The sequence below is a fragment of the Rhinoderma darwinii genome, chromosome 1 (assembly GCF_050947455.1).
Source record: "Rhinoderma darwinii isolate aRhiDar2 chromosome 1, aRhiDar2.hap1, whole genome shotgun sequence".
NCBI lineage: Eukaryota > Metazoa > Chordata > Amphibia > Anura > Rhinodermatidae > Rhinoderma > Rhinoderma darwinii.
The window spans coordinates 203,884,883-203,911,515 of NC_134687.1; the positions used below are offsets into that span (position 1 = coordinate 203,884,883).

Here is a 26,633-nt window from a genome sequence, read left to right on the forward strand (position 1 = left end):
AATATTGTTCTATTTAGATAACTCTCTAAGCCACATGTATCAAAGCAAAGAGAAAATAGTGGCCGTGTAGCCCGTAGCAACCAATTGGCTTTAAGTTTTCCAGTGCAACATTTGGTTGGTTGTTCTAAATAACCAGGCCACTATTTCTCCGAAAGAATTTCGATACATGAGGTTCACATGTTTGTCATTAGAACAAACCGCCATTCCTCTATATACATGAATGGCTGAGCTGTTGTTACTCCTAGATGCTTCCACTTTAGAATAATAGCATTTACAAGTGAACGGGGCAGATTTAGCGGTCACGATCCGTGGGTATGTGGACCGACTAGGCCGCACCGCTGTAGCGGAGTAGCAGCTGGCCAAACAACAGTCCTAGTACAATAGTACCTTTAAAGTCCGTACAGTGATGGAGGCTCTGCACAGATGAACTTGTAGACACCAGACGTGGTGTATATCAGCAGGCGTGACCGGTGGCACAACATGACTCCAACAGGTTAAGGCACAGATATAGCACGGGATACAGGTAGCAGGGCACAGGAACAACGGGAATAGGATAACACTAAGGGACCATTTGCTAAGACTAACATGGGTAAACACAACACCGCTAAGGCAATGAGTGAAGGGCAGAGCCCTTTTTATAGTCCAGGGTGATCATGGGCTAATTACAAATCTTACTCATATGTGTGCACTGGCCCTTTAAGGCCAAACGCGAGAGCGCGCGCCTGCACCCTACGGGAACCAGTGCAGCGATGCGGAAGTGAGTGCCGGTATCTCTCATGAGGGAGATGCCACCGGCAATCACTCGTTCATGGCCGCGGCTGTCAGGGACAGGTAAGAACGGTGGTCCACAGCTGTGGATGTTACAGTATCCCCCCACTTACGCCCCCTCTTCTTGGGGAAAGAGCGAGAGAGGAACTTCTTAATTGGGGTTCTCCTCTGGCTCCTACGACCTCTCGTTTGAACCAAACCCCCTCCAATCCACAAAATAAATAGTCCTTCCTCCTACCCTCTTGCAGTCCAGGATCTCCTTCACCTCAAACACGTCAGATGAACCGCTGGGAGCCACTACGGGACCACGGGACTTACCATAGCGGATCAGGACCACAGGCTTCAGGAAGGACACATGAAAGGAGTTGGGGATTCTGAGGGTAGGAGGCAACCGAAGCTTATAGGAGACAGAGTTTATTTGTTGTAGTATCTCAAGGGGTCCGAGGTACCTGGGAGCAAACTTGTAGGAAGGCACCTTGAAACGAATATTCCTAGAGGATAGCCAGACTTTGGTACCTGGAAGACACTGAGGCGGCTCCCTTCTTCTAGTATCCACCTTTCTCTTCATGCGATCGACTGCCTGCAGAATAGAGGACCGGGTTTGCTGCTAGACCTTTAGAAAGTCTCTAAATGCAGAGTCAGCTGCGGGTACCTGGGATGTAGCCGCAACAGGAAGAGGGATTTGTGGATGTTGGCCGTATATAATGTAGAATGGTGTGGAAATGGTGGACTCACTTGTGTGGTTGTTGTATGAGAACTCGGCCCATGGAAGAAGCTGTACCCAGTCATCATGCTGCGTGAAGATGAAGTGGCGAAGATAATTCTCCAAGATTTGGATAATCCTCTCGACTTGGCCATTGGACTTGGGATGGTAGGCTGAAGAAAAGTCCAACTTCACGTCTAGGAGTTTACATAGGGCTCTCCACGAGGTGAGGTGAACTGAACGGGGGGTTAGAAGAGAATGGGGATGAAGAGGTTAGCCTGTCGAAAAGCAGAAGGTAGACCGGTCAGCGGGATAAAATGAGCCATCTTCGAGAATCGGTCCACCACCACCCAGACCGTATTGTATCCTGCAGAGGAAGGAAGGGCTGTGACCAAGTCCATTGCTATATGCTGCCAGGGAGCATTGGGAACAGGCAGAGGCTAGAGCAGACCGGCAGGCTTGGAGTGAGCAACTTTGTTGGAAGCACACACAGTGCAGCACGAGACACAGTCCACAATATCTTTGGGCACCGTGGGCCACCAGAAATGATGGGCAATCAGATCTCGGGTTTTACGTGCACCAGCGTGCCCAGCCAGTTTGGAGTTGTGCCCCCAGCGAAGGATTCTCCTCCTGTCTGCCAACTGCATAAAAGTCCTCCCCAGAGGGATGTCTCTAACTTGCAGAGGATTAACAGGAATAATACAGGACGGGTCAATGATGTCTCACTTTGCGGAGACTCCACGGTGTCCTTTGTTTCAAACAACCTGGACAGGGCATCGGCCCTCACATTTTTGTCAGCGGGATGGTAGTGGAGCACACATTGGAACCGGGTGAAGAACAGCGACCACCTGGCTTCACGGGGGTTGAGCCATTGGGCCGACTGGAGATAGGTGAGGTTCTTGTGCTCGGTATATATCAGGATGGGGTGAGCTGAGCCAATTTGATGGCCAGTAACTCCTGATCCCCAATAGAGTAATTGCGCTCTGCGGGAGAAAAAAGTCTAGAACAATAGCCACATACCACTACCTTCCCTTTGGAACCTCTCTGGAACAGAAGTGCACCTGCAACGTGTCCACCTCCAACGAAAACTGTAGAGAAACGTCAGGATGATGGAGGGTTGAGGCTGACGTGAAGTCACTCTTAAGGCTATTGAATGCAGATTCTGCCTCTGGAGTCTACACCTTGGTGTTCATACCTTTTTTGGTGAGAGCAGAGATGGGAGCCGTCAGTGAAGAGAAGTTTGGGATAAACTGCCGGTAGAAGTTGGCGAATCCCAAAAAACGCTGTATGGACCTCAAGCCTTGAGGATATGGCCATTCCGGAACAAACTTTACCTTCTCAGGGTCCATCTTGAGGCCTTGGTCCGAGATGATGTAGCCCAGGAAAGGTAGAGAGCTCTTCTAAAAAATGCACTTCTCCAGTTTGGCATACAAACGATTCTCCCTTAATCGCAGCAGAACTTGATGGACATGCCTCCGATGAGCCGTCGGACCTGGAGAAAAAATCTGAATATCATCGAAATAGACCACAACACAGACATAGAGGAGATCTTGGAAGATATCATTGACAAATTCTTGGAAGACCGCGGGAGCATTACACAGACCGAAGGGCATTACCAGGTATTCATAGTGCCCGTCTCGAGTGTTGAATGCTGTTTCCATTCGTCACCCTGGTGGATCTGGATCAAATTGTAAGCCCAACGCAAGTCTAGTTTAGAAAAAATCTTGGCTCCTCGTATACGGTCAAATAGTTTGGAAATTAATGGCAACGGATATTTGTTCTTGACCGTGATTTGATTGAGACCACAGTAGTCAATGCAAGGTCGAAGAGATCCATCTTTTTTTCTTGACAAATAAAAACCCGGCCCCAGCCGGGGAGGAGGAGTTTTGTATGAAACCCTTCTCCAGATTCTCCTTGATATAGACCAACATAGACTCAGTCTCTGGCAAGGAGAGAAGGTATACCCGTCCACGGGGAGGGGACGCATTTGGAACCAGTCCTCCTTCTTGCTGAAGACATCCGCAATGAGAGAAATGAGGGGGCAATCCTGCTTTTGACTGAGGCAGAGGAGGCTGGACAGGATAGATCTGCATCAGACAGCAGCTGCGACATTTGGAGCCCCATTGTGGGACCTTTCTGGAATTCCAGTCCAGGACTGGGGCATGTAGTCGGAGCCAAGGAAGGCCCAGTAGGACAGGATTGACGGCTTTAGGCAAAGAAACAAAATAAGATCAGTATAAAGGGCTCCAACTTGGAGCTTCAGCGGCTTGGTTTCAGATACAATCAGGCCGGGCAGAGGCAGTCCAATCACCTGTCAGGGTTCCTTTCCCTGTGATTTCACACCGAATAACCACCTCTGTAAATTTGAAACTGAGTGCATGCTTAGAAGAAATACACCAGACAGAGAAGTGTTGGGGAATCTTCTCTCCCAACGAACCTCTTGGGATCGCTCCCGGATCCTCATGTCAATTCGGGTGGCAACAAGAATGAGGTCATCCAGGGTAGGTGGCAGATCACGAGCGGCAAGTTCGTCTTTAATCTCGGAAGACAGTCCCTGCCAGAATGTAGCCACCAAGGCCTCGTTGTTCCAGGACAGCTCTGCCGCCAGGGTGCGAAATTGAATGGCGTACTCGCCCAAGGAGATGTCTCCCTGGCGAAGGGTCAGCAGAGATGCAGCTGATGTCAAAACCCATCCAGGTTCCTCAAATACCATGCAAAAAGTCTGTAGGAAATACTGGAAGTCACGGGTCTCTGATGCTCCCAGATAGGATTCACCCATGCTAGGGCCTTGCCAGTAAGGAGAGAGATGATGAAAGCTATCCTTGCGCCATCGGAAGGAAATGCTCTGGCATGTAGACTGAAGTGGATCTGGCACTGGTTCAGAAATCCCCTGCAGGTACTCGCTTCTCCGTCGAAGCGAGGAGGTAGTGACAGCGAAAATCTGGAGTCGGCACCGGTACTTACAGTAGGTGTAGTAGGAGGAACAGCCGGAGCAACAGGAACAGGTGCCGTGATGGCTGCAGATTGCGCATCCAGTCGCTGTGCAATGGAGTTCACTGCCAGGAGGAGTTAGACCTGCGAGACCTTCAGTCATGACAAGACCGCCTGCATGGCTTGTGATGTCGTCATGGTCTTGGGTTGACCAGCGTGGTCGATGGCCTGAGCATACGGTCACGATCCGTGGGTATGTGAACCCAATAGGCCGCACCGCCATAGCGGAGTAGCAGCTGGCCAAACAGCAGTCCTAGTACAATAGTACCTTTAATAGTCCATACAGTAATGGCAGCTCGACACAGATGAACTTGTAGACACCAGACATGGTGTATATCAGCAGGTGTGACCGGTGGCACAACACAACTCCAACAGGTTAAGGCACAGGAACAGATATAGCACGGGATACAAGTAGCAGGGCACAGGGACAACGGGAACAGGATAACACTAAGGAACCATTTGCTAAGACTAACATGGGTAAACACAACAACGCTCAGGCAATTTGTGAAAGGGCAGAGCCCTTTTTGTAGTCCAGGGTGATCATGGGCTAATTACAGATCTTACTCATGTGTGTGCACTGGCCCTTTAAGGCCGGACGCGCGCGCACCCTACGGGAACCAGTGCAGCGATGCGAAAGTGAGTGCCGGGATCTCTCAGGAGGGAGATGCCACCCAGCACTCACTCATCCATGGCCACGGCCGTGGGGCGGGGCAGGTAAGAACGACAATCCGCGACTGTGAACGTTACATACCAAAAATTTCATAAAATGACATGCACAGGTGACACTTTACGACAGTGCCATGTTTAAAGCCAGTGTTTAAAGCCAGTGTTTAGGGTCACTGAGCTCTGAAGTACAACTCATACTACTACCAATGTTTGTCTATGGAGATTGCATGACTGTGTGCCTGATTTTATGCATCTGTTGCAGTGGTGTGGCTGAAACACATGAACTCAATCAGGGTTGTCCACATACTTTTGACCATATAGTGTATATGGACTCGAAATTATGAGCCACAGTAGAGAGCTACTCTGTAATGACCTGAATGGCCACCATGTAATACTACAAGTCTGGCTGGCTGAGGCTTCCCCTTTCCAAATCAGCTGTTTGCTGGGTGAGTCGGGAACCTGACTTGCAGCTATCAGTTGATCACCACAGCAGCTCCTATATGAAAGGGGTTGTCTGTGGGTAGACTACCCCTTTAATATGTGCAATTAGATTAGCATTTACCTATAGGCTGGGTTCACACGACCTATTTTCAGACGTAAACGAGGCGTATTATGCCTCGTTTTACATCTGAAAATAGGGCTACAATACGTCGGCAAACATCTGCCCATTCATTTGAATGGGTTTGCCGACGTACTGTGCAGACGACCTGTAATTTACGCGTCATCGTTTGACAGCTGTCAAACGACGACGCGTAAATTGACTGCCTCGGCAAAGAAGTGCAGGACACTTCTTTGCAATGTAATTTGAGCCGTTCTTCAATGAAGTCAATGAAGAGCAGCTCAAGATTACAGGCGTCAAAGACGCCTCGCATAATACGAGGAGCAGCATTTACGTCTAAAACGACGCAGCTGTTTTCTCCTGAAAACAGTCTGTCTTTTCAGATGTAAAAGCCTCTCATAGTGTGCACATACCCTTAAGGTCAGGTTCAATTTATCATTTCACTGTTCACTTCATTCTACTGTTACATGGCATAAATGTGCAAAGCAAACACTCATAGAGCATCAATGCTGTAGGTGAAAACGCAATGGAATAATTTCTAAGCACACTACCACAACCTACCTCGCTATGCACATCTCTTTATTGCCACAGTCTATCCATCTTGCAATGGCTTCTATCAGTATACCTCACAATTTTTTTTAAAAAGATGAGAGACAGGTTTAATGGAACATATTCTTTGGTGTTGCTTCTCTGAGTGCTGCAGTGCCGCTATATAGTGTACGGAGGCATCTGCTTCAGGCACCAACCACTGCATGACCCGGAAGCAGCCGAAACAGCCGATAGGTGCGGGGTCCGGTTGTTGGACCCCCACCAATCATATACTGATGACATAACCTGTGAATAGGTCATCAGTATGAAAAACCACCCCCATGCCTGGACAACCCCTTTAAGTTTTTTTTTTTTATATCCAGCAAGCTTAGAATCATGGACTCATTTTAGAACATCAAGTTGTGCTGTTTCTGGTACATACAAACAATGGCATCACATGCAGAATCTAAGATTGACATTCCTTGGAGGATGACCTCGCAATGAGTAATTTTCATATCCATTATTAAAGGGGTTGTCCGGGCACGGACAACTGATGACCTATACCAGACACCCGGACCCCACACCGATCAGCTGCTCCGTGCGCTGGATGTTATGCAGGGAATACAGTGTTTGGAGCCAGAAGCAGACGAGTACGTACACTGCATAGCTGCAACTCTGCTCCTATTCACTTGAATGGGAGCAGAGTTACAGTACTGCAGATCAGCCGCTATTCTGTGACTAGAGCCATCTGCTTCCGGCATGGACAAATGGTACCCAGAGTCAGCCGATTGGTGTGGAGTCTGGGTGTCGGACTCCCACCAAGCACATACTGATGACCTATCCTGTGGATAGGTCATCAGTTGTTCATGCCCGGACAACCCCTTTAAGTAGAGTCAGGAACTCTTTTGAATAGGAAGCCCCTACAAAGTTCTTTTCAGATAAAATTGCGCTGGTCTTTCTGTGTGGACTCAAAGCTGACATCTTATCCAGGATGTTCGCTACCATTTTTTCCATCTAGGTCGATAAATAATCACAAAATAAATCGACAAAATAATTAACTCCATCTAGTTGGTCTGGAGAATAATCTTTTGACATCACGGATAAATTCCAGATTTCTGTGATCAGTAAATAGTTACAGGATTAGTAGTTTGCTCCAAAACCTGTATCTACTTAGAAAATATATATTTTTTTTATTGCTAGCAGTTCTGAATTTTCGATATCCTAGTTCTCTTCAGATGAGGAAATGTTTTCAAATTCTCATCCAAATATTTCTGTAGGGCTTTCATTTCTGGTTCAGAAAGAGTAGATACGACCAAAGGGTATTTTAGTTCTGGGTATCAGTTCTGTTGGGCAATCATATGAATGATGTGGAGAAGGCTTAGCTGCATTCTTTTTATCAGACATCCTGAAATTACCATATTGTGACAGCAATGAGTTTCTAAGAGAGAGTTTCTTAGAGATTGAAGTGTTCTGTGGTAGTGCAGAAATAGGTTTAGGCAGACAATTTAGCTGACAACATTCAGAGGGAAAATGCATACAACGTGTTTCCCAACTGATGGATTATGAGTACCAAGGAATCCCCAAAATAACTGGAAACTCTTGAGAAACCATCAGTTGGAAATAAATAACTTCTTGATGTTCAGGCTTGATGAGAACCCGAAGCTGCGTAGTCTCAAGAGTAAGAAGCCCTGATGATAGGGGTGACCCATCTACTGTTTCCATGTCTACGTGTGCTGTCTTGGTCTTTGCTCATGATAATAATATCACATCGTTGAAAACGTCCATGACATTTTCACCAACCCCAGTCAAGCATAACAGAACAAGGAAACTCACATGTTTTAGCGCGGATTTGTATTGGCACTATAAAAATAGGACTTTGGAACCAACAACTTGTCTTCGCCCTGTGCCAGAGGAGAAATTTTATGTATTTTTGAATCAAACAGAACAAATTGTCCTATGGACAGTAATTGTCCTATGGATCTTATTTGAGCAATAAAAAGCATAGTACCCTGAAACCCACAATAAAGGCAAAGATTTTCTGTATGTAGTCTCTTTCTGCTGTGGTAAGGGTTTTTTGAAGAAAATGAATATGCATACGTTTTTCAGCAGGCTCCATATTCAGGCCAGACTATTCTGTCAAAGTTTGCAGCAGATTCGGAGTCCAGTAGCTGAAATGATCAGGCAAGAGGGTGATAATCGCAGGAGTAGTCCAGTAACTGTCCAGGTTAGGTACAAAGATCAGCAAGGTATAGCATGAGGCAGAGACGTGTTTAGGAAGCAATCCAAGCTTGGTAAACCGATAAGCAGCAATAGTTTGTAGAGAGGCAGCAAGTATCTAGATTAGGCTTCGTTCACATCTGCATCAGGGCTCAGTTCTGACGTTCCATCTGAGCATTCCATCAGAACGGAGACCTGACTGACACAAACAGAAACCATAGGTTTCGATTTCCATCACCATTGATTTCAATGGTGATGGATCCGTAGCCAATGGTTTCCATTTGTCTCCGTTGTGCAAGCGTCCATAGTTTTGACTAAATCAATAGCGTAGTCAACTACATATATAGACAGTAATGTCGTCACGAAGGGAGCATCAGCACCCGGCGGCCGAGCGGGCCCCGACACTTGCCCTGTCCTGAAGCCAGCCCAGATCCCGTGTCAGATAGCTCTATGCCGGGGATTCTGCTTCTAGAGATTGCCCCTGACATCTCTGTCCATTTGGATAGGGACGTCAGAGGCTCTCTCTAGGAGCGGGATCCCGGGCCGACACTCTGACCGGGGATTCCACTACTGGAGAAGCCCCTGGCGTCATTATCCATATATAGACAGGGATGTCAGCTTCTCTCTCTAGGAGCGGAATCTCCAGTGTCATATCGCTCTGTGTGCCGGGGACTCCGCTACTGGAGAAGCCCCTGGCGTCACTATACTGGAGAAGCCGCTGCCGAGGCAGGGGATTCCGCTTTTAGAGTTAGCCCCTAACGTCACTGTCCATATATGGACAGACATCAGGTGCTCCCTCTAGCCAGATGGATTCCACTCCTACAGGGAGCTACAGTGGTGCTATGTACAGGAAGGGAGTGCCAATTACCAGTGGGGGGGGGGGGGGTGGTGATGATACACACAGGAGGAGTGGCGCTATCTTTTAAGGGAAAGTTGCTGTCTACAGGGGGGTGTGGCACTATGTACAGTAGTATTGCGTCACTATCTACACTGGCACTGTGGTCTTTTCAGGTGGCTGCGACAAAAAAAAACCCTAACTAATAAAATTCATCCATTTTTTGACGTCCATGAAAAATGGATGGCAAATGTCGGTGAAAAACGGTCAGACGGTTGGGAAATGTATTCAAATCTTGAGAAACATTGATCCAAAACAGCCAAGAAAAACTGACAGTTGATCCATTGTTAACTGCCCTTTTTTTCACGTCGTGTGAATATAGCCCCCTCATCCGCTAACAGCGATCCAGGGGGACAGAGTGTGTGTGTGTGTGTGTGTGTGTATGTGTACACACATACATCCACACATAAGAAATATATATAAAAAATAAGTGTTTTTTCCCCATTTTTAATGATTCGTCTGCTCATAATAAAAATGAAAAAACATGAAAGTAATTAAACTAATCTAGAAACTGAAAGCCTCATAAGTCTTGTAAAAATAGTTGTGACATTCAAAGCGGTTGCAAAGATATTATCGTCTAAAGAAGTGCATATCAGAAATTTAAAATTTGACCTGGACACAGGGGTATCAATGACCCTTGGACATGAAAAGGGTTTAAAGGGGCTGTCTTACCTTAAAGATGTATTCCGGTTACAAGTAGTTATCCCCTAACCGTAGGGTAAGGGGTAACTTGCTGATCAGTGGGTGTCTGACAGCTGGGACCACCCCCGTTTACAAGAATGAGGGTCCCATACCACTCGTTTGAACCGAGCAGCAGGTCGCTCATGCGCACTGCTGCTCCATTCATTCTCTATGGGAGCCCCGGAGATAGCCAAGTACAGCGCTCGGCTATTTCAGCGGCTGCCATAGAGAATAAATGTAGCTGTCTGCCGCTCTGTTCAAACGAGAGGTACTGGACCCCCGTTCTCTTAAACGGCGGGGGTCCAAGCTGTCGGACAACGACTGGTCAGCTAGTTATCCTCTACCCTACGTTTAGAGTGTAACTTGTAACCAACACCCCACCTTTTTAAAAAAAAATTTTTTTAAATAAACCCGGTCCTCCTTCAGAAAGCGCTGGTTTATCAGGTGTTATCGCCAGGGGGAAGTTGCACCTAGCTATACCAACTGCAGGAAAAATTTATTACATGCTAGCCATCTAAAATTAATGACCATATATGTAATAATGGGCTGTGTCCACCAGAGCATCCCTATGTTAGCGCCTCTCTGTTCTGGCTTAATGATATTTAACATTTTTGCATATCATCCCCTTATTGTTTTATAAATCAAACTCTTTATCAGAAGTTCTTCAGATAAACAACCACTGCAAATCTATTAAGTAAATTGATATTCTGTCTTTCTATTCACAGATGCAGAACAATTGCTCTGGAGACAGGAGCCCAAAATGTTCAAATGTGTTCTACAGTTCTCCAGTTGTCCTTTAACCCACAGCAACTTGTTCAGATGTTTACCTTCCCACTGATATATGCATCATTTCAGTTTCTTAATGGAATGCTTCTTGTGGCAGGTAAGAGATCATAGTATTTGTTGACATTACCATTAATAATTTAAGGACACATGAAGTCTGGTCTTACAACCAAGCAGAATACATTTGTATCTACTATGAACTTAGAGCATGTAAGACTATTGCAAAACCTGCTCCTGTATCTATACTAGTTTGGGATGGCTGTGCATGTGCTCGCGGAGTCGGGGTATCAGGGGGACACCAAAAATCCATTAATCTATACACAAGGTGAAGGAAAGGCTAGCTACGACTGTGGCACTGACTTCAGGGGGCAGTGTGTGTGTTTTGTTTTCGGGGGCTCTGTCTGAGTGGCACTATAGGGGCACTTGGGGTGTGGCACTAACCTCTGGGGGCACTGTGTGCATGGCACTATCTTCAGCAGGCACTGTGAGTGGCACTATCTTCAGGGGCACCATGTGCAGCACTAACTTCAGGGGGCACTGTGAGGCACTAACTTCAGGGGGCACTGTGTGGCACTAACTTCAGGGGGCACTGTGTGGCACTAACTTCAGGGGGCACTGTGTGGCACTAACTTCAGGGGGCACTGTGTGGCACTAACTTCAGGGGGCACTGTGCGCGCTGCGCTAACTTCAGCAGGCACCATCTTCAGGGAGCACTGTGTGCGGCACTAACTTCAGGGGGGACCGTATGCGTGGTTCGGTCTTTAGCGGGCACTGTGTTGCGCCATCTTCAGTGGTGCTCTATATTCAGAAGGCACGGTGTGTGGCACTAGCTTCAGGGGCACACGGTGTGTGGCACTAGCTTCAGGGGCACACGGTGTGTGGCACTAGCTTCAGGGGCACACGGTGTGTGGCACTAGCTTCAGGGGCACACGGTGTGTGGCACTAGCTTCAGGGGCACACGGTGTGTGGCACTAACTTCAGAAGGAGCACTGAGTGGCACGGTCTTCAAGGGACACGGTTTGTGTGGCAATAGCTTCAGGGGGGACTGTGGCAATAGCTTCAGGGGGGACTGTGGCAATAGCTTCAGGGGGCACTGTGGCAATAGCTTCAGGGGGCACTGTGGCAATAGCTTCAGGGGGCACTGTGGCAATAGCTTCAGGGGGCACTGTGGCAATAGCTTCAGGGGGCACTGTGGCAATAGCTTCAGGGGCACTGTGGCAATAGCTCCAGTGGGCACTGTGGCAATAGCTTCAGGGGGCACTGTGGCAATAGCTTCAAGGGGCACTGTGGCAATAGCTTCAAGGGGCACTGTGTTTGTGTGGCACTATCTTCAGGGAGCACCATGTTTGTGTGGCACTGCCTTCAAGGGACACTGTTTGTGAGGCACTATCTTCACGGAGAACTAGGTTTGTGTGGCACTATCTTCAGGGAGCACTAGGTTTGTGTGGCACTATCTTAAGGGGCACTATCTTCAGGGGCACTCAGCGGCATGATCTATGGGGACACAGTGCGTGGCACTATCTACAGGATGCGCTGTGTGTGGTACTATCTACAGAGGGCACGACGTATGGTACTATTTTTAGGGGCACTCTGTGTGGTGCTTTATTTTGAGCAGCACAATGTGTGACAATTCTATTCAGGCAGCGCCTTTCTTTATACAATTGTATTCAGGGGCACAGTGTATGGTGCAGTTATATTTAGGAGTGTACTGTGTGGCAACACGAGGAGTTTGTGTTACTGTAGGGGCTGTGGATGTGCTGCAAAACGGAGAAGCCAAAGACATCTAGTCGGTAAATGAGTCAAGGTTAGTAGAATTCATCATGGAGGTCTAGGCCTAAAGGTGGAAAAAAGTAAGAGAACTACTACAATCAGAGAAGACATCACCTGTGAGTCACTAAATGCGAATGTTTATTTTGCCTCTGAGCTTGTCAGATCAGTACTATAGTCACTGTATGGTCTGCAGCATGATGATTAGCGGCACTATTGGTTTTTTGTGAAACAACAACTCCCAGCATATCCTTACCATTGTTCAGGTCATACTGGGAGCTGTAGTTTCAGGCCGTACAAATTTATATAGCAGGGGTTAACCTGACCTTTGCAAATGATCTCTGTACTAAGCTTGGTTTTGGTGCTGAATATATGTACTGAGCTTGTTTTGGTGCTGAATATATGTACTGAGCTTTGTTCTGGTGCTGTGTATATGTACGGAGCTTGGTTCTGGTGCTGTATTTATGTACAGAGCTTTGTTCTGGTGCTGTATATATGTACGGAGATTTGTTCTAGCACTGTATTTATGGATTAAGCTTAAATCTGATACTACATATGCACACTAATCTTATGTATTCAGGGTTTGTGGCAAAAAGAGGGAAGATTTGCCACAGTTTGCTGCGTATGCCGCACTGCACTCTTCTCACAGTGCACAGCCTGATTAAATGGGCTGTGAACACCTATGTTACGGACTGTGCACACATAGGTCTATAAGTAATAGGGGAGTTTAATATAGAGTGGGTGGTATGTATGTATGTATGTATGTAATTATATACATAGTGAGGCAATTCAGTTAAACATTTTATGCCACACAAGTTTATAGGATATTACTGATACATACACAAATATTTATTTAGATTTTACATTAATATACACTGTATTTGAAATATTGTAATTATTTTATTTGATTATTAAAATAGGAATAATTTTCCATGGCGTGCTACACCAGGGCTTTCACTGCCCCACTTGTTAAAAATGTTAATCCCACCCCTGAATACAATAAGAGAGCAGTATTTCCCCATGTACATGGTTTAATTGAATTTTGGACATACCTAATATGCCTGACATAGTGCCAATACGAGAACCATAGCTATATGCTCCATTCAGTGAATGTTAGTGGTACAAACACATTCGGCATCTCTGCTACTAAGAAGCAGATGATATCTCATACGACTCAAGTTGTTCTATATCTAGTAGATAGCTCCTGGATATTTCTGTGCAGTAAACCTGTTATTTTTACGTTTCAGCTTACCAGCTGTATAAAAGAAAATTCAGAACAAAAATTAAAGGAACCTTTGCGAATCATTCAGCAGGAAATATTAAAGTGAAAGAAATTTTCATCAATGGGAACTTTAATCCCAACTTTGATTATGACACAGAAGGAGATATAACCAGTGACACCATTTCTCCAACAATGGGGAAGCTTTCTGTAATATCTACAATCTCCAAGGACACCTTTTTATGATGAGTAACAGGTTCATATGATATTTGTACCAGAAGACTAGTTATTAGGAGAGACTGCATTTATAGTTTTGTACATATTTATTTGCTGGTTATTCCTATGACAATGTATCTATTGATTATTACGGTCTTAATGAAAAAATTAACATGTAAACAAATAAATGGCTCTAGAGACCATTCAGAAACAAAACTAGACATCAGATCAAACAGTGTATGCTACTATTTAATTTTTTTGGGGGGAAATTAGATCTCCATGTCTTGACTTCCAGCTGGGCTTGTGGCGGGATTGTTTATTTTCTGTATAAAATCAAAGAAAATCTTTTTTTATTAGACGAGTTTTATTCAAATTTTCTCTTTAAAGGAGGAAACTCATTAAAGAGACGTTGAGTAGCTCCCATACTCTACCATGGATTATAGCAGGCCATACATATTAGATACTGGTCAGATGAATGCTCATCCGCTCAGAAGCTATCCCAACAGCTAAACCATGGATTTATATTTCAATTGGGAAAGGGCAATAAGCCCCTGCCAGCGGCTTATGTCCTGGAGGAACAAAAAGATTGGGCATGTTAAAAATCCAACATAGCCAACCCTTTTTTTCCCCCATTGGCAGACACCGAAAGGACCGAGGGGCTACTCCCAAACACAGTAGATTCCTAACCGCCTTTCATCTATGTATATAGCCAACTTATAACTGCACATCCACAGCCTCCTCTCCATCAAGCGCAAACTCAACCACAACTGGTTATTTGGCAGCCATTGGCAGCCTTGAGGGTGAGGCATGGTATCAGCCCTCAGGAGGTAAAGCACAAACCTATCAATTAATCGTCGTCACAAGACAAGTTTTGTTATTAACTTATTGCCACCCAGCATTTTCCGTTGACTTCACATTAGTCCCAATGGATTAATAGGACAAATTCTAAAAAGAAAAGGACAGGCATACAGCTGTATATACAATTTAATGTGCACTGTTTATTTACAAGGTAGAGAAAGATACAGCCAGGCACAGAGTAGCTTTGTTTCCTTTTGTAAAAGTATATAAATAGTACATAAAACTCTATATAAGTAAACATTATGAAATGTATGCAATAATTACAATAAACGTACTACTCTGGGGTCTATAGAAACAAAATATTTCTGTCTTTTTAAATACTGCTTTTTAATGTCAGCTACAAAACTAACTTTTTGATTGTGAAAATACTTGGAAAAAAAATTACCTGCAAATATACAAGCGTACCATGTTAATAAACAGGTATACTATTGTACCATGTGTCTGCGTATTAAAATACTGGTCTTTATAACCCCTTCCAACCCAAACAAAATAAAACAGCAGTTTAAACAACTGCTCTTGGCATCCACTGGAGCTGATACCTGGTGAGCTTGGTATAAGTAAGCTACATAAAATGTAGCTCTTGTTATTTACTGGCCCTTTAATTAGGGCCCATATCTATATGCAGAGATTTGTCATGTGAACCTTCACGGTTTCTCTTCTGCTTTTAGTCTTTTCAGAACATACAGGATCACTTGATAACAGAAAATGTATTGCTCCTGAAATGAAGAAAAAAAAAATTAGGTGCATTTCCCAAAAAATTTGAGCTATGTAATCTATTTCTTTACATCAGCATTACAATTTAAAAAAAAAAATAATACCTTTAAAAGCTATGATTTTTTTTAGTTCCCCAAATGCATCAAAAATAAAGTATTAAAGAGGCTCTGTCTGACACATTATAAGTGGCCTATCTTGATGTACATGATGTGATCGGCGCTCTAATGTAGTAATTACAGCAGTGTTTTTTATTTAGAAAAACGATCAATTTTGACGGAGTTATGACCTATTTTAGATTTATGCGAATGACTTTCTTAATGCCCAACTTTCTTAATGCCCAATCAGCGTCATACACTTCTCTCCATTCATTTACTCAGCACATAGTGATCTTGCTAGATCACTATGTGCAGTCAATTACTCACACATTAACAATACTGAATGACTTAATGACAGCAAGCATGATCTCGCGAGATCACGCTGTAAATGTCATTAACTCCCACACAAACGATACCGAAGTGTCGGGATTGTGAATAGACATCGCGTCCTGGCTGGTAGCGATGTCTATTCACTCTCAGGACACTTCAGTAACGTTAATGTGTGAGTAAGTGACAGCACACGCTGTGCTGAGTACATGAATGGAGAGAAGTGTATGACGCTGATTGGTCACTGATTGGTCAGCGTCATACACTCTCCACAACGCCCACTTGGTCAAAAAGTAAAAACACGCCCAGTTGGGCATTAAGAAAGTCATTAGCATAAATCTACAATAGGACATAACTGTCAAAATTGTTTTTTTTTCAAAATAAAATACACTGCTGTAATCTACATTACAGCGCCGATCACATTATGTAGTAGATAGGGCACTTATAATGTGGTGAGAGCCTCCTTAACCTCTTAACGCCGAAGGACGGATATATCCGTCCTCTGCAGCTGCTAGTTCGCGCAGGAGGACGGATATATCCGTCCTGTGATGGCGCGGGTACTGTCACTGTACCCACACGATCAGCGGCAGGAGCACGGCTGTTATACTCAGCCTGGCTCCTGCTGCAACTGCCAAAATCGAAGCGCGCTCCGATTCCGGCAGTTTAACCCATTAAATGCCGCTGTCAATAGTGACAGCGGCATCTAATGTGTTTGACAGAGGGAGGGAGCTCCCTCTGTCACCCCATCGGCGCCCCCGCAAAGAAATCGCGGGTCGCCGTCGGGTTTCCATGGCAGCGGGGGGTCTAACAAAGACCCCCAGGTCTGCCTTCAGCATCCGCCTGTTAGGCGATGTCGGAGGCATCACCTAACAGGTTGCCTGTCAGTTTTACACTGGCAGGCAATAATGCTTTGGTATACTAAGTATACCAAAGCATTATATATGCGATCAACAGATCGCATAGTGAAGTCCCCTGGTGGGACTAAAAAAAAAAATGTCAACCAGTTAAATAAAGTTGGTGAAAAAAAAAATAATTATTACAGTGAAAATCAAATAAAACGACTTTTTTTGCCCAAAAAGTGGTTTTATTTAGTAAGTGTCAAAACAAATCACACATACACATATATGGTATCCCCGCGATCGTAACGACTTGAACAATAAAATGAACACATTAATTAAACCGCCGGATAAACGGCGCCCCCAAAAAAACGCAAAAAACATGGGCAAAATTCTCTCTTTTCACCCATTCCCCCCATAAAAAATTAAATAAAAATTAATCTATAAGTCCTATGTACCCCAAGTACTAATGAAAACTACACATTGGCCCGCAAAAATCAAGCCCACATACGGCCACATTGACGGAAAAATAAAAACGTTATGGCTCTTGAAATGCGGCGATGGAAAAACAAGTAATTTTTTTCTAAAAGGCTTTTTATTGTGCAAACGTAGGAAAACATAAAACCCTTACATATTTGGTATCCCCGTAATCGTGCCGACCCATAGAATAAAGTTAACATGTTATTTACGCTGCATAGTAAACGGCGTAAACTTATAACGTGAAAATCAATGCTGGAATAGCTGCTTATTTTCAATACTCTCCTAAAATAAAGTTAATAAAAGTTAATCAATATATTATAAGCATCTAAAAATGGTACAATTACCAAATACAACTCGTCCCGCAAAAAACAAGCCCTTATACGGCTATGTCGACAGAATAAAAAAAAAGTTACGACTCTTGGAATGCGACCGTGAAAAATCAAAAAATAATCCTTGGTCATTAACGTGCAAAATGGCCTGGTCATTAAGGGGTTAAGCAAATTTGCAAATATTCCTACTGGCTTATGTTTACAGCTTCTATGGAGACCTATGTTATGCTCCTGACAGCAGGATCGGACTACACACAGGATTTGTTTGTAGTCTGTAACCATAGAGATGCATAGGTCTCTATAGGCACTGTAAACACAGAACGGTAGGATATTTAAAAAATTATAATAAAACAAGACTAATTGCTATGTTTCTAAACACTGTACACATTCTCTCTATATGTATTAATGGCTATGATGAATTTACCTCTGTTTGTATCATCCCATGTCTCTGAAGCCTCATTGTTTGCACCAAATCAGAGATGTTGAACTAGGGAACCAAGGAGAACAGCAGTTACAAGTCATGATTTTACCATTTATAGATTCAAGGCAGGTCTCAAGGAGGTTACAGGAGGATACATTATTAACCCCTTCATGACTGCCATACAGCTATATACATTTCAACTGTCGGCAGCGTGCATCGGAGTTTAAGGAGTGCAGAGCTGCTTCAGTGTGAGCAGCTCTGCACTGATCTATGTGCCGGCTCTCTCTACAAGTGCCGACACCTCTTCCACTTCGTTTCATAAAACAAACGTTTTTTAAAAATTAAACTAAAGGGCCTTTTACACCTGCCGATATTCGGCCGATGCAGCGAGCGCCGATCAACGAGACATCGTGGATCGGCGCTCGTTTGCTCCTGTCACACAGAGCTATGTAAGGGGACGAGCGGTCGTTACTCTGATCTCTCGTCCCCATAAGTTATTATCATGTCTGCAGCGCGTCTCCCTGTTTACACAGGGATACGTGCTGCCGACAACGATAATATTTAACTTTTTTAAAACGATCCGATCAGCAGATAATCAAGCCTTAAGTTTGCGTTTGCTCGTTCATCTGCTGATCGCTGCCCTGTTTACACAGGGCAATTATCGTGAACAAGCGTTTGCCTGCCTAATGATCGCCCAGTGTAAAAGGGCAGCGATCAGCAGATGAACGAGCAAACGCAAACTTAAGGCCTTTTAAGCTTAGAAGTGCAGCGCTGCTCACAATGAAGCAGTGCTGCACTTTTCTCTCTGTCCCTGCTCTCACCCACCGGATGCCGGCACCTCCCCCCTCATTCTCCCTTGGTACACAGCTTCTGCCCAGAGATAACGGAGCCCATGTGCTGTTATCTGGGCAGATAAGGAGCTGATAATCACCATGACTGTCTAATGATGGTGATCATAGAAGAGTTTGTTTGCTTAACAAACTTTTCAAGCAGCTCTGAACTCTCAGCATTCTTCTCTCACCTCACAGCGAGGAGAGAGAAGACGACTAATTGTTACAGAGCTGCAACAGTAATATATACATTACCCTCGGTCATGAAAGGGTTAATATCGCTTCTCCTTCCCACTGGATCTGACAACCTTTTACTACAGGGAGAATGTCTTTAAAATGGAAAAGAACAGTATTTTTCAAAAGGTTATGTTCAATGGGCTTTTCAGAAATGTATTTTTCTTAAAAATTCAGCTGCAAATAGGAAAATTCTTTCTCCTTGTAGTGTCGTATCCATGCAGTCACATGACCACATTATCTATGGACTCTACACATATGTAATACAACTTTGGGAAAAGGTCCTCCTTGTGACATCACCTGTATGCAGATATGTCACTGCTCTCAGACTGTACATGCAAAGCCTTAGTACAAGAACAGATGTGTACACCATTCAATGTGGGCAGAAGTAGTAAGTTAGTAAGTGGTTTCTTTTGCTATTTGCTGATGATTTTTGGACAAAATCTCCATTAATTTTCATCAAGACTACACATTGGCAGTGCTATTCTTGTGTAGCTCTGGACGTGCATCTACTATCTTGTATCGTACTTACCTCTAAATCTTTGCGGATTAAACCCAGCATGACATCAATACATATGAGTGTGCCAGAGCGTCCAATGCCTGCACTGCAGTGTGTGATAATGGGTCCGCATTTGTAGATGTGTCTCATGTAGGAGATGAATGTCAGGAGCTGATTTGGATCAGTGGGGGTATCATGATCTGGCCATGCCATGAAGTTCAAATGGGCAATGTGTCGTACTTTGCCAGTCTATAATAAATGGCAAAAGAAAAAACAATGTTAAATCTTCATCTCTTTGTAGTATATATGGTATAAAGTGAAAATGCTTACAGTCACTTTAAACCGACAAAGGATCTGTATTATCAGAAATTCCATAATATACCAGTTACACGAATCCCACCCTGTAACAACTGGAAGAGTTTAGTTATTGCAAAAGGTCAGTCATCGGATAACTGAACTCTTTGCAGCTTTCCAACTATACTACCAAGTGATGTAGAGCTGCTCTTTAACCCCTACCCTCCGCAGCCATTTTTCAAATTTTCACTGTCGTTTTTTTCTCCCCACCTTCCAAAAGCCATAACTCTTATTTTTCCATCAATATAGCCGTATGAGGGCTCGTGTTTTGCGGGACGAGTTGTAGAATTTCACGGCAACATATATTGTACCATATAATGTAGTTGGAAACTGGGTAAAAATTATTCGTGGGGTGGAATAGGAAAAAAAACAGCGATTCCTCAATGTTTTAGGGGATTTATTTTTTACATGCGTTAAAATTGTCATGTTAACTTTATTCTGCGGGTCAATACGATTACGGCGATACAAAATTTATAGTTTTTTTTATGTTTTACTACTTTTTCAAGACAAAACTGATCGTTAAAAATAAAATTTGAGTTTTGTCGCCACATTCTGAGAGCCATAACTTTTTTTTTCCTGTTGAATCAGTGGTATGAGGGTTTATTTTTTGCAGGGCAAGCTGTAGTTTCTATTGGTAACATTTTAGGGTACAGGAGACTTTTTGATCACGTTTTATTCTATTTTTGTGGGAGATGAAGTGACCAAAAAAACGGGATTCTGGAGTTTTAATTTTTTTTAACAGCGTTCACCGCGCGAACTAAATAATGATATATTGTAATAGTTCGGACTTTTACAGACGCGGCGATACCAGTTATATAAATTTTTTTACATTGTGCTTGGGGGAAAATGGGAGCTTTTTGAACTTTATTTATTCATTTAAAAAAATATATATTTTACTGTATTTAACATTTTTTACTAGTTCAGTGATTTAGGATAACTTACATTCTGATTGTTGCAGTGTGATGCGAGCACTGGGAGAAAGGAGTCTGCCGTATTTATGAGCTGCAGCTCACCCTGATCAACAGCTAATTGGGAAAATGCTGTCTATCACCGACGGCTGGACGTGAAGCGCCAGAATCCTTCCGCCCATCGCTCGCATCACACTGCAACATTCAAAATGTAACTTATCCATAACCACAAAACTATCAGACGTGAGTGACCAAGCGCTAAAATTAACGCGTCTGTCACTACTTTATGCTGCCTTCAGAGAGAGCAGCATAAAGTCAGTGACAGTTTCCCTTTAAATACACCAGGTAGGAGCCTATAAATCTGTGAGGACACAAGTGCTTACCTGAACATCTTGTAATTCCACAACTCGCAGGACAAAACTTTCCAGCTGCTGTGTTTTCACTAGAGTAAGCTGTAGTTCATTGGTTATCCATACAGGTCTGTGTAGCTCAACGGGCCAGTACCGCTGACATTTTATCTTTCCACCTTCCACTTCCTGGGTCATCATGGCAATGACTGTGGCATTCTGTTCCCATACCATCTGCCAAAAATCTGGAACTGTACTTGGAAGAGGTCCCTGGCAGGCAATATACGTGAATTCCTCATTGCCGACTGGCATCTTAATAAAACTTGCATTGATGTAGTCATCTTCTGTACCAAGTGGTACTCGAGTAGAATCATCTGTAACAATATAATGAAACCATTTAACCAGAACATCAATTAGCAAATTATTAATTAACTACAGTAGTATATTGAACATATAGAAATATGGTTTACTTGGAAGTTTAAAGTGTACCTAACCTTTCAGAAAAAGCTGCCATGTGTTCATGAGAAATTACACTAATTCTGGCAATTATATGACTGTATATGCAATGTTTAGAAGTTTTCCACTCTGCAGGTTCTCAGCTGTCTCTGAGCTCGGGGGTGGAGCCTAATGGCGATCATGTCATTTATACACTAAACATATAGAAGAGGAGAATCCTGTTTTTCTATCTCTATCTATCACATATATAGAAGCTGAAGCAGGATAGGAGATTATACAGCAGTAATGAGCAGTGTAGCTGAGAATCCAGCACTGGGGTGATCTATAACACCCACCAGGAAGCTGCTGCAGCGTCTGTCTGTGTCTTTTTCACTCTGCTTCTGCCCCCCCTCCATGGACTTGTATTGGCAGCGTGTCCGTGTCTATCTTTCTCTGCTCCCTCCTCCCCCTTTTCCATAGACTTATATAGGCAGTGTGTCTGTGTCTCTTTCTTACTCTGCTCCCTCCTCCTTCTGCTCCTCCTCCCCTCTTTATAGACTTGTTTGAAAAGTTAGTATCCATTTAATAAAACCTTAAAGGGGTATTCCCAGAATGGACAATCATCACCTATCCATAGGATAGGTGAGAAGTCTCTGATTGCTGGGGGGCCCCACTGCTGGGCCCCCACCAATCACGAGAACGGGTATCTGAAAACTCCCGTTCCTCCTCACTGCTCATGAGCAGTGAGGAGGACTTTGAATGGAGTGGCTGTGGAGCATGTGCATTGCCGCTCCTTTTAAAGACTATGGGACTGACGAAAACAGCAGAGTACAGCGCTTTTCTGTTTTCATCAGTCCCATAGACATTGAATGGAGCGGTAGGTGCATGAACGAACGCCGCTCCATTCAAGCTGCTCCTCTCTGTGTTGGACGAAGTGAGGAGGAACGGGGGATTCTGGATCCCTGTTCTCGCGATCGGTGTGGGTCCCAGTGATCAGACACTTATCACCTATCCTGTGGATAGGTGATAATTGTTGATTCTGGTACAACCCTTTCAAGTAATTATTGTAATCCTTATTAAGGATTGGTCTATAATGATGACATTGTTGCAACACTGCTATGCCAAAGATTTCTTACATCACAAGCAGTAACAGCCCATTGAGGGGGTTTTAGCTATGTGTGGGGTCTATGGCCCTGCACTATAATGAGTTTCAGTGCTAAGCTTGTCCCCCCACTGCTTTGCCAATGCACTGTATAAACGTTATCTGAGTGAGATATAATAATGAACTAACTGGCTAATATATACAGGATACATACATACATACCAAGTTTTGGACTATCCCATGCCAGATTTCAGATAGGTTATGGCATTGTATCATGATATTAAATATTACAGTTAATAACCTTAGGTGCTTCCAATGGTGGGGTCTACTGCAATTACTAAATTAAAAAGCATACAAAGCTTAAATGGATATAAAACAAGTCCTATTCTAAAGACGACAAACACAGGAATGACTTACATGGAAGGATATTCTTGTATCGGTTTTTCTTTTTGTTGTCTTTAGTTTGTCCTATGAGGCATTCATCCAGTGGTTTTAAATCTTGTAGATCCTGTGGATATATAACATGTAAATTGAATGGACCATTTAATAAATACACAACGCAAGCTATACGATTTAATGTATTAGTCGCTGTAGGATAGATCTGCAGTTGCGTTAACGTTCATTTGGTCAGTCTGCAGCATCGTGGCATATCGGTTTATATTTATACTATAATTATACTTTATAGTTTTTTCATTTTTAGATCACTACCACAGCTAAAGGACCAACGTTTCAGTGACATCATACATTATAACGTTTTCTTTATTAAGCATGAATAGAAAATAAAATGTGATCATGAAACGCAGTCGCTACTTTGTTCTACAGTTTCCTGGTTGGTTACATCTGCTACATCTAATGCTTATGTGTTAAATGCTTATGTCTTGTAAAGGCCCTTTTACGTGGGCCAACAATCGGGCAAACAAGCATTCATATGAATGCTTGTTTCCGATCATGGCCTCTGTAAACAGGGCAACAATCAGCTCGTTGATTGGCTGATCCAATCTATTATATGGCCAATAAAATGGTCGCTAGGCGGCAGCACATCTCCCTGTGTGAAGTACAATCGTAGTAAACATCATTTGTCCCCAAACACTAGCGATCATTGCTCGTGTGAGTGGAGCAGACAAACGCTGAACGACATGCTGTTTCGTCGATTGGTGCTCGTTTTTACAACCAGTATAAGGACATCTAATAAAGGACCTTAAAGAGGCTCTGTCACCAGATTTTCAAACCCCTATCTCGTATTGCAGCAGATCGGCGCTGCAATGTAGATTACAGTAACGTTTTTATTTTTTTTTAAACGAGCATTTTTGGCCAAGTTATGACCATTTTTATATTTATGCAAATGAGCCTTTCTTAAGTACAACTGGGCGTGTTTATAGTTATGTCCAACTGGGCGTGTATTGCGTTTGTAACATCTGGGCGTTTTTACTTGTTTTACTAGCTGGGCGTTGTGAATGGAAATGTATGATGCTGACGAATCAGCATCATCCACTTCTCTTCGTTAACACCCAGCTTCTGGCAGTGCACAGACACAGCGTGTTCTCGAGAGATCACGTTGTGACGTCACTTCCTGCCCCAGGTCCTGCATCGTGTCGGACGAGCGAGGACACATCGGCACCAGAGGCTACATCGACTTACCTGCAAACGCCGATGCTGCTGCAGAATCAACTGTAGCCTCTGTCGCCTGGTGCCGATGTGTCCTCGCTCGTCCGACACGATGCAGGACCTGGGGCAGGAAGTGACGTCACAGCGTGATCTCTCGAGAACATGCTGTGTGTCTGTGCACTGCCAGAAGCTGGGTGTTAACGAAGAGAAGTGGATGATGCTGATTCGTCAGCATCATACACTTCTATTCACAACGCCCAGCTAGTAAAAGAAGTAAAATGCCCAGATGTACATACACAATACACGCCCACTTGGACATAACTTTAAACACGCCCAGTTGTACTTAAGAAAGCCTCATTTGCATAAATATAAAAATGGTCATAACTTGGCCAAAAATGCTCGTTTTTGAAAAAAACAAAAAACGTTACTCTTATCTACATTGCAGCGCCGATCTGCTGCAATAGGAGATAGGGGTTGCAAAATCTGGTGACAGAGCCTCTTTAAGGCCCTGTTCACACTGAGTTTTTTGCAGGCAGAAAATTCTGCCTCAAAATTCCAGATTTTGATCTGCCTGCACGGTTTGCCGCAAGACCCAACAATGCAGACGAGCTGAAGGCCACTATCAAAGCAACCTGGGCTTCCATAACACCTCAGCAGTGCCACAGGCTGATCGCCGCCATGCCACGCCGCATTGATGCAGTAATTCATGCAGAGTCGGAGCCCCGACAAAGTATTGAGTGCATATACTGGACATACTTTTCAGTAGGCCAACCTTTCGATATTAAAAAAACACTTTTGAAATTGGGCTTATATAATCTAGTTTTCTGAGACACTAAATTTTGGGTCTTCCTTAACTGTTAGCCGCAAAAATGCAGCGAAATACGCTTTCTCTGCCTCCCATTGATGTCAATGGGGGGTTAAAGACGTAAACGCTCGAAGATAGGGCATGTCGCTTTTTTCCCGCAAGCGTTTTTTTTTGGTAGCGGGAAAAAAAACGCCTCCGCCTCCCATTGAAATCAATGGGAGGCATTTTTGGAAGTTTTTTGGTGCGGTTTCCGCATCAAATCACGTGTCAAAAAAACTACGTGTGAACAGGGCCTAAGACTCCAGGTTGCCTTCCAGTTTTGTCCTGAATACAAGAAATCGATATATACCAATGGCGGCTTAAATTTATTTTACTGTACAAGTAAATTGCTATTTACAGCAGAACTTCCAAAATATATCATAAAACCCCTTATTAAGTCTCAAAAGTGAACATTTGCAATGAGTTAAAGATCTAGGTTTCTGGAGTGAAGCATTCCTCTCATCTGGTCTTCATGACATAGGTTATAATAGTAACATGGGAACATGGAGTATCCATATCTTTGTTGGCCCCTAGTCTGTTGAGAGGGAGAATCATGATCTTGATCCACATTTATGTCGCCTAAAACAAGGCTGCCCGGCAGTGTTGTCATCGGGACAGAGAAAAGAGGTGCTTCAAAACCTGAAGTTTCAAGTCCCTTGGAAAGTGTAACATACTGGAAGACAACTAATAAGTAGATTCAAAGCAGAACGCTACAGTATAAAAGGGATTTTAATTACGTGATAGGAAATGAAGTCATGTGATAAGATATTATTGCAATGTTAAAATACAATGTTATTGATAATATATGCTGGAACTTCATAAATTGGTTTTATGTAAATAAAATGTATATTTGCACATAAAGTCCTATATAAAACCACAAAAAATAATGTCATATCATGTTGAGTTCTGCCAATGACCAATCAGCTCTGTTGCATCTATATGAAAGTTAAAACCCATGATGATACTCTGCCACACGTTGACCTACTAGAGACAGACAAGCCTTAAACAAGTAGTAAATAAATGAACTAGTGCAAACAAAAAGTGGAGAAGTTCACCACAGCAACCAATCAGAATGCTCATTTTATTTTCAAACCTGCATCGGTATTGGAATCAGAAATCTGGTTGGCTGGTATGGGCAAACTACCACATTTCATCTGCACTAGTTTTTATACATAAGGGTCTAAATGCGGTTTGTATTTTTGTAAAAGGAACATATAGCTTATATTCATTATTACCGCAAACTCCTTGGCCGGCGCACCCTGTTCCAGCATACTGCGGATCTGACATATAACCATGTTTAACTTATTTCCGGAGTATTGGCCCAATGGCATTACATGGACTAGCGGAAGCGAGGACAGCTTTTCATTTGTCAGTTTGAAGCAATCTGTAACACGAAAAAAAACACAACTTAGAAATCGTCGT

The 26,633-nt window shown here is 43.6% G+C and overlaps 2 protein-coding genes across 6 annotated transcripts in view; one reads left to right on the forward strand and one right to left on the reverse strand.

The window, feature by feature from the left end:
• SLC10A6 (solute carrier family 10 member 6) overlaps positions 1-14,023 on the forward strand; it is a 29,498-nt gene extending 15,475 nt beyond the window's left edge. The window contains exons 5-6 of the mRNA XM_075849815.1: positions 10,734-10,891; positions 13,806-14,023. Coding sequence (XP_075705930.1) covers positions 10,734-10,891; positions 13,806-14,023 — 376 coding nt within the window. The remainder of the gene's footprint in view (positions 1-10,733; positions 10,892-13,805) is intronic.
• A 101-nt stretch (positions 14,024-14,124) lies between these two features.
• PTPN13 (protein tyrosine phosphatase non-receptor type 13) overlaps positions 14,125-26,633 on the reverse strand; it is a 246,646-nt gene continuing 234,137 nt past the window's right edge. For all 5 annotated transcript variants that reach the window (XM_075860899.1, XM_075860908.1, XM_075860892.1 and 2 more), the window contains 6 exons: positions 26,447-26,595; positions 23,180-23,270; positions 21,262-21,599; positions 19,650-19,865; positions 18,057-18,119; positions 14,125-15,567 (listed from right to left, as the gene is read on the reverse strand). In XM_075860899.1, coding sequence (XP_075717014.1) covers positions 15,496-15,567; positions 18,057-18,119; positions 19,650-19,865; positions 21,262-21,599; positions 23,180-23,270; positions 26,447-26,595 — 929 coding nt within the window. In that variant the 3' untranslated portion in view covers positions 14,125-15,495. The remainder of the gene's footprint in view (positions 15,568-18,056; positions 18,120-19,649; positions 19,866-21,261; positions 21,600-23,179; positions 23,271-26,446; positions 26,596-26,633) is intronic.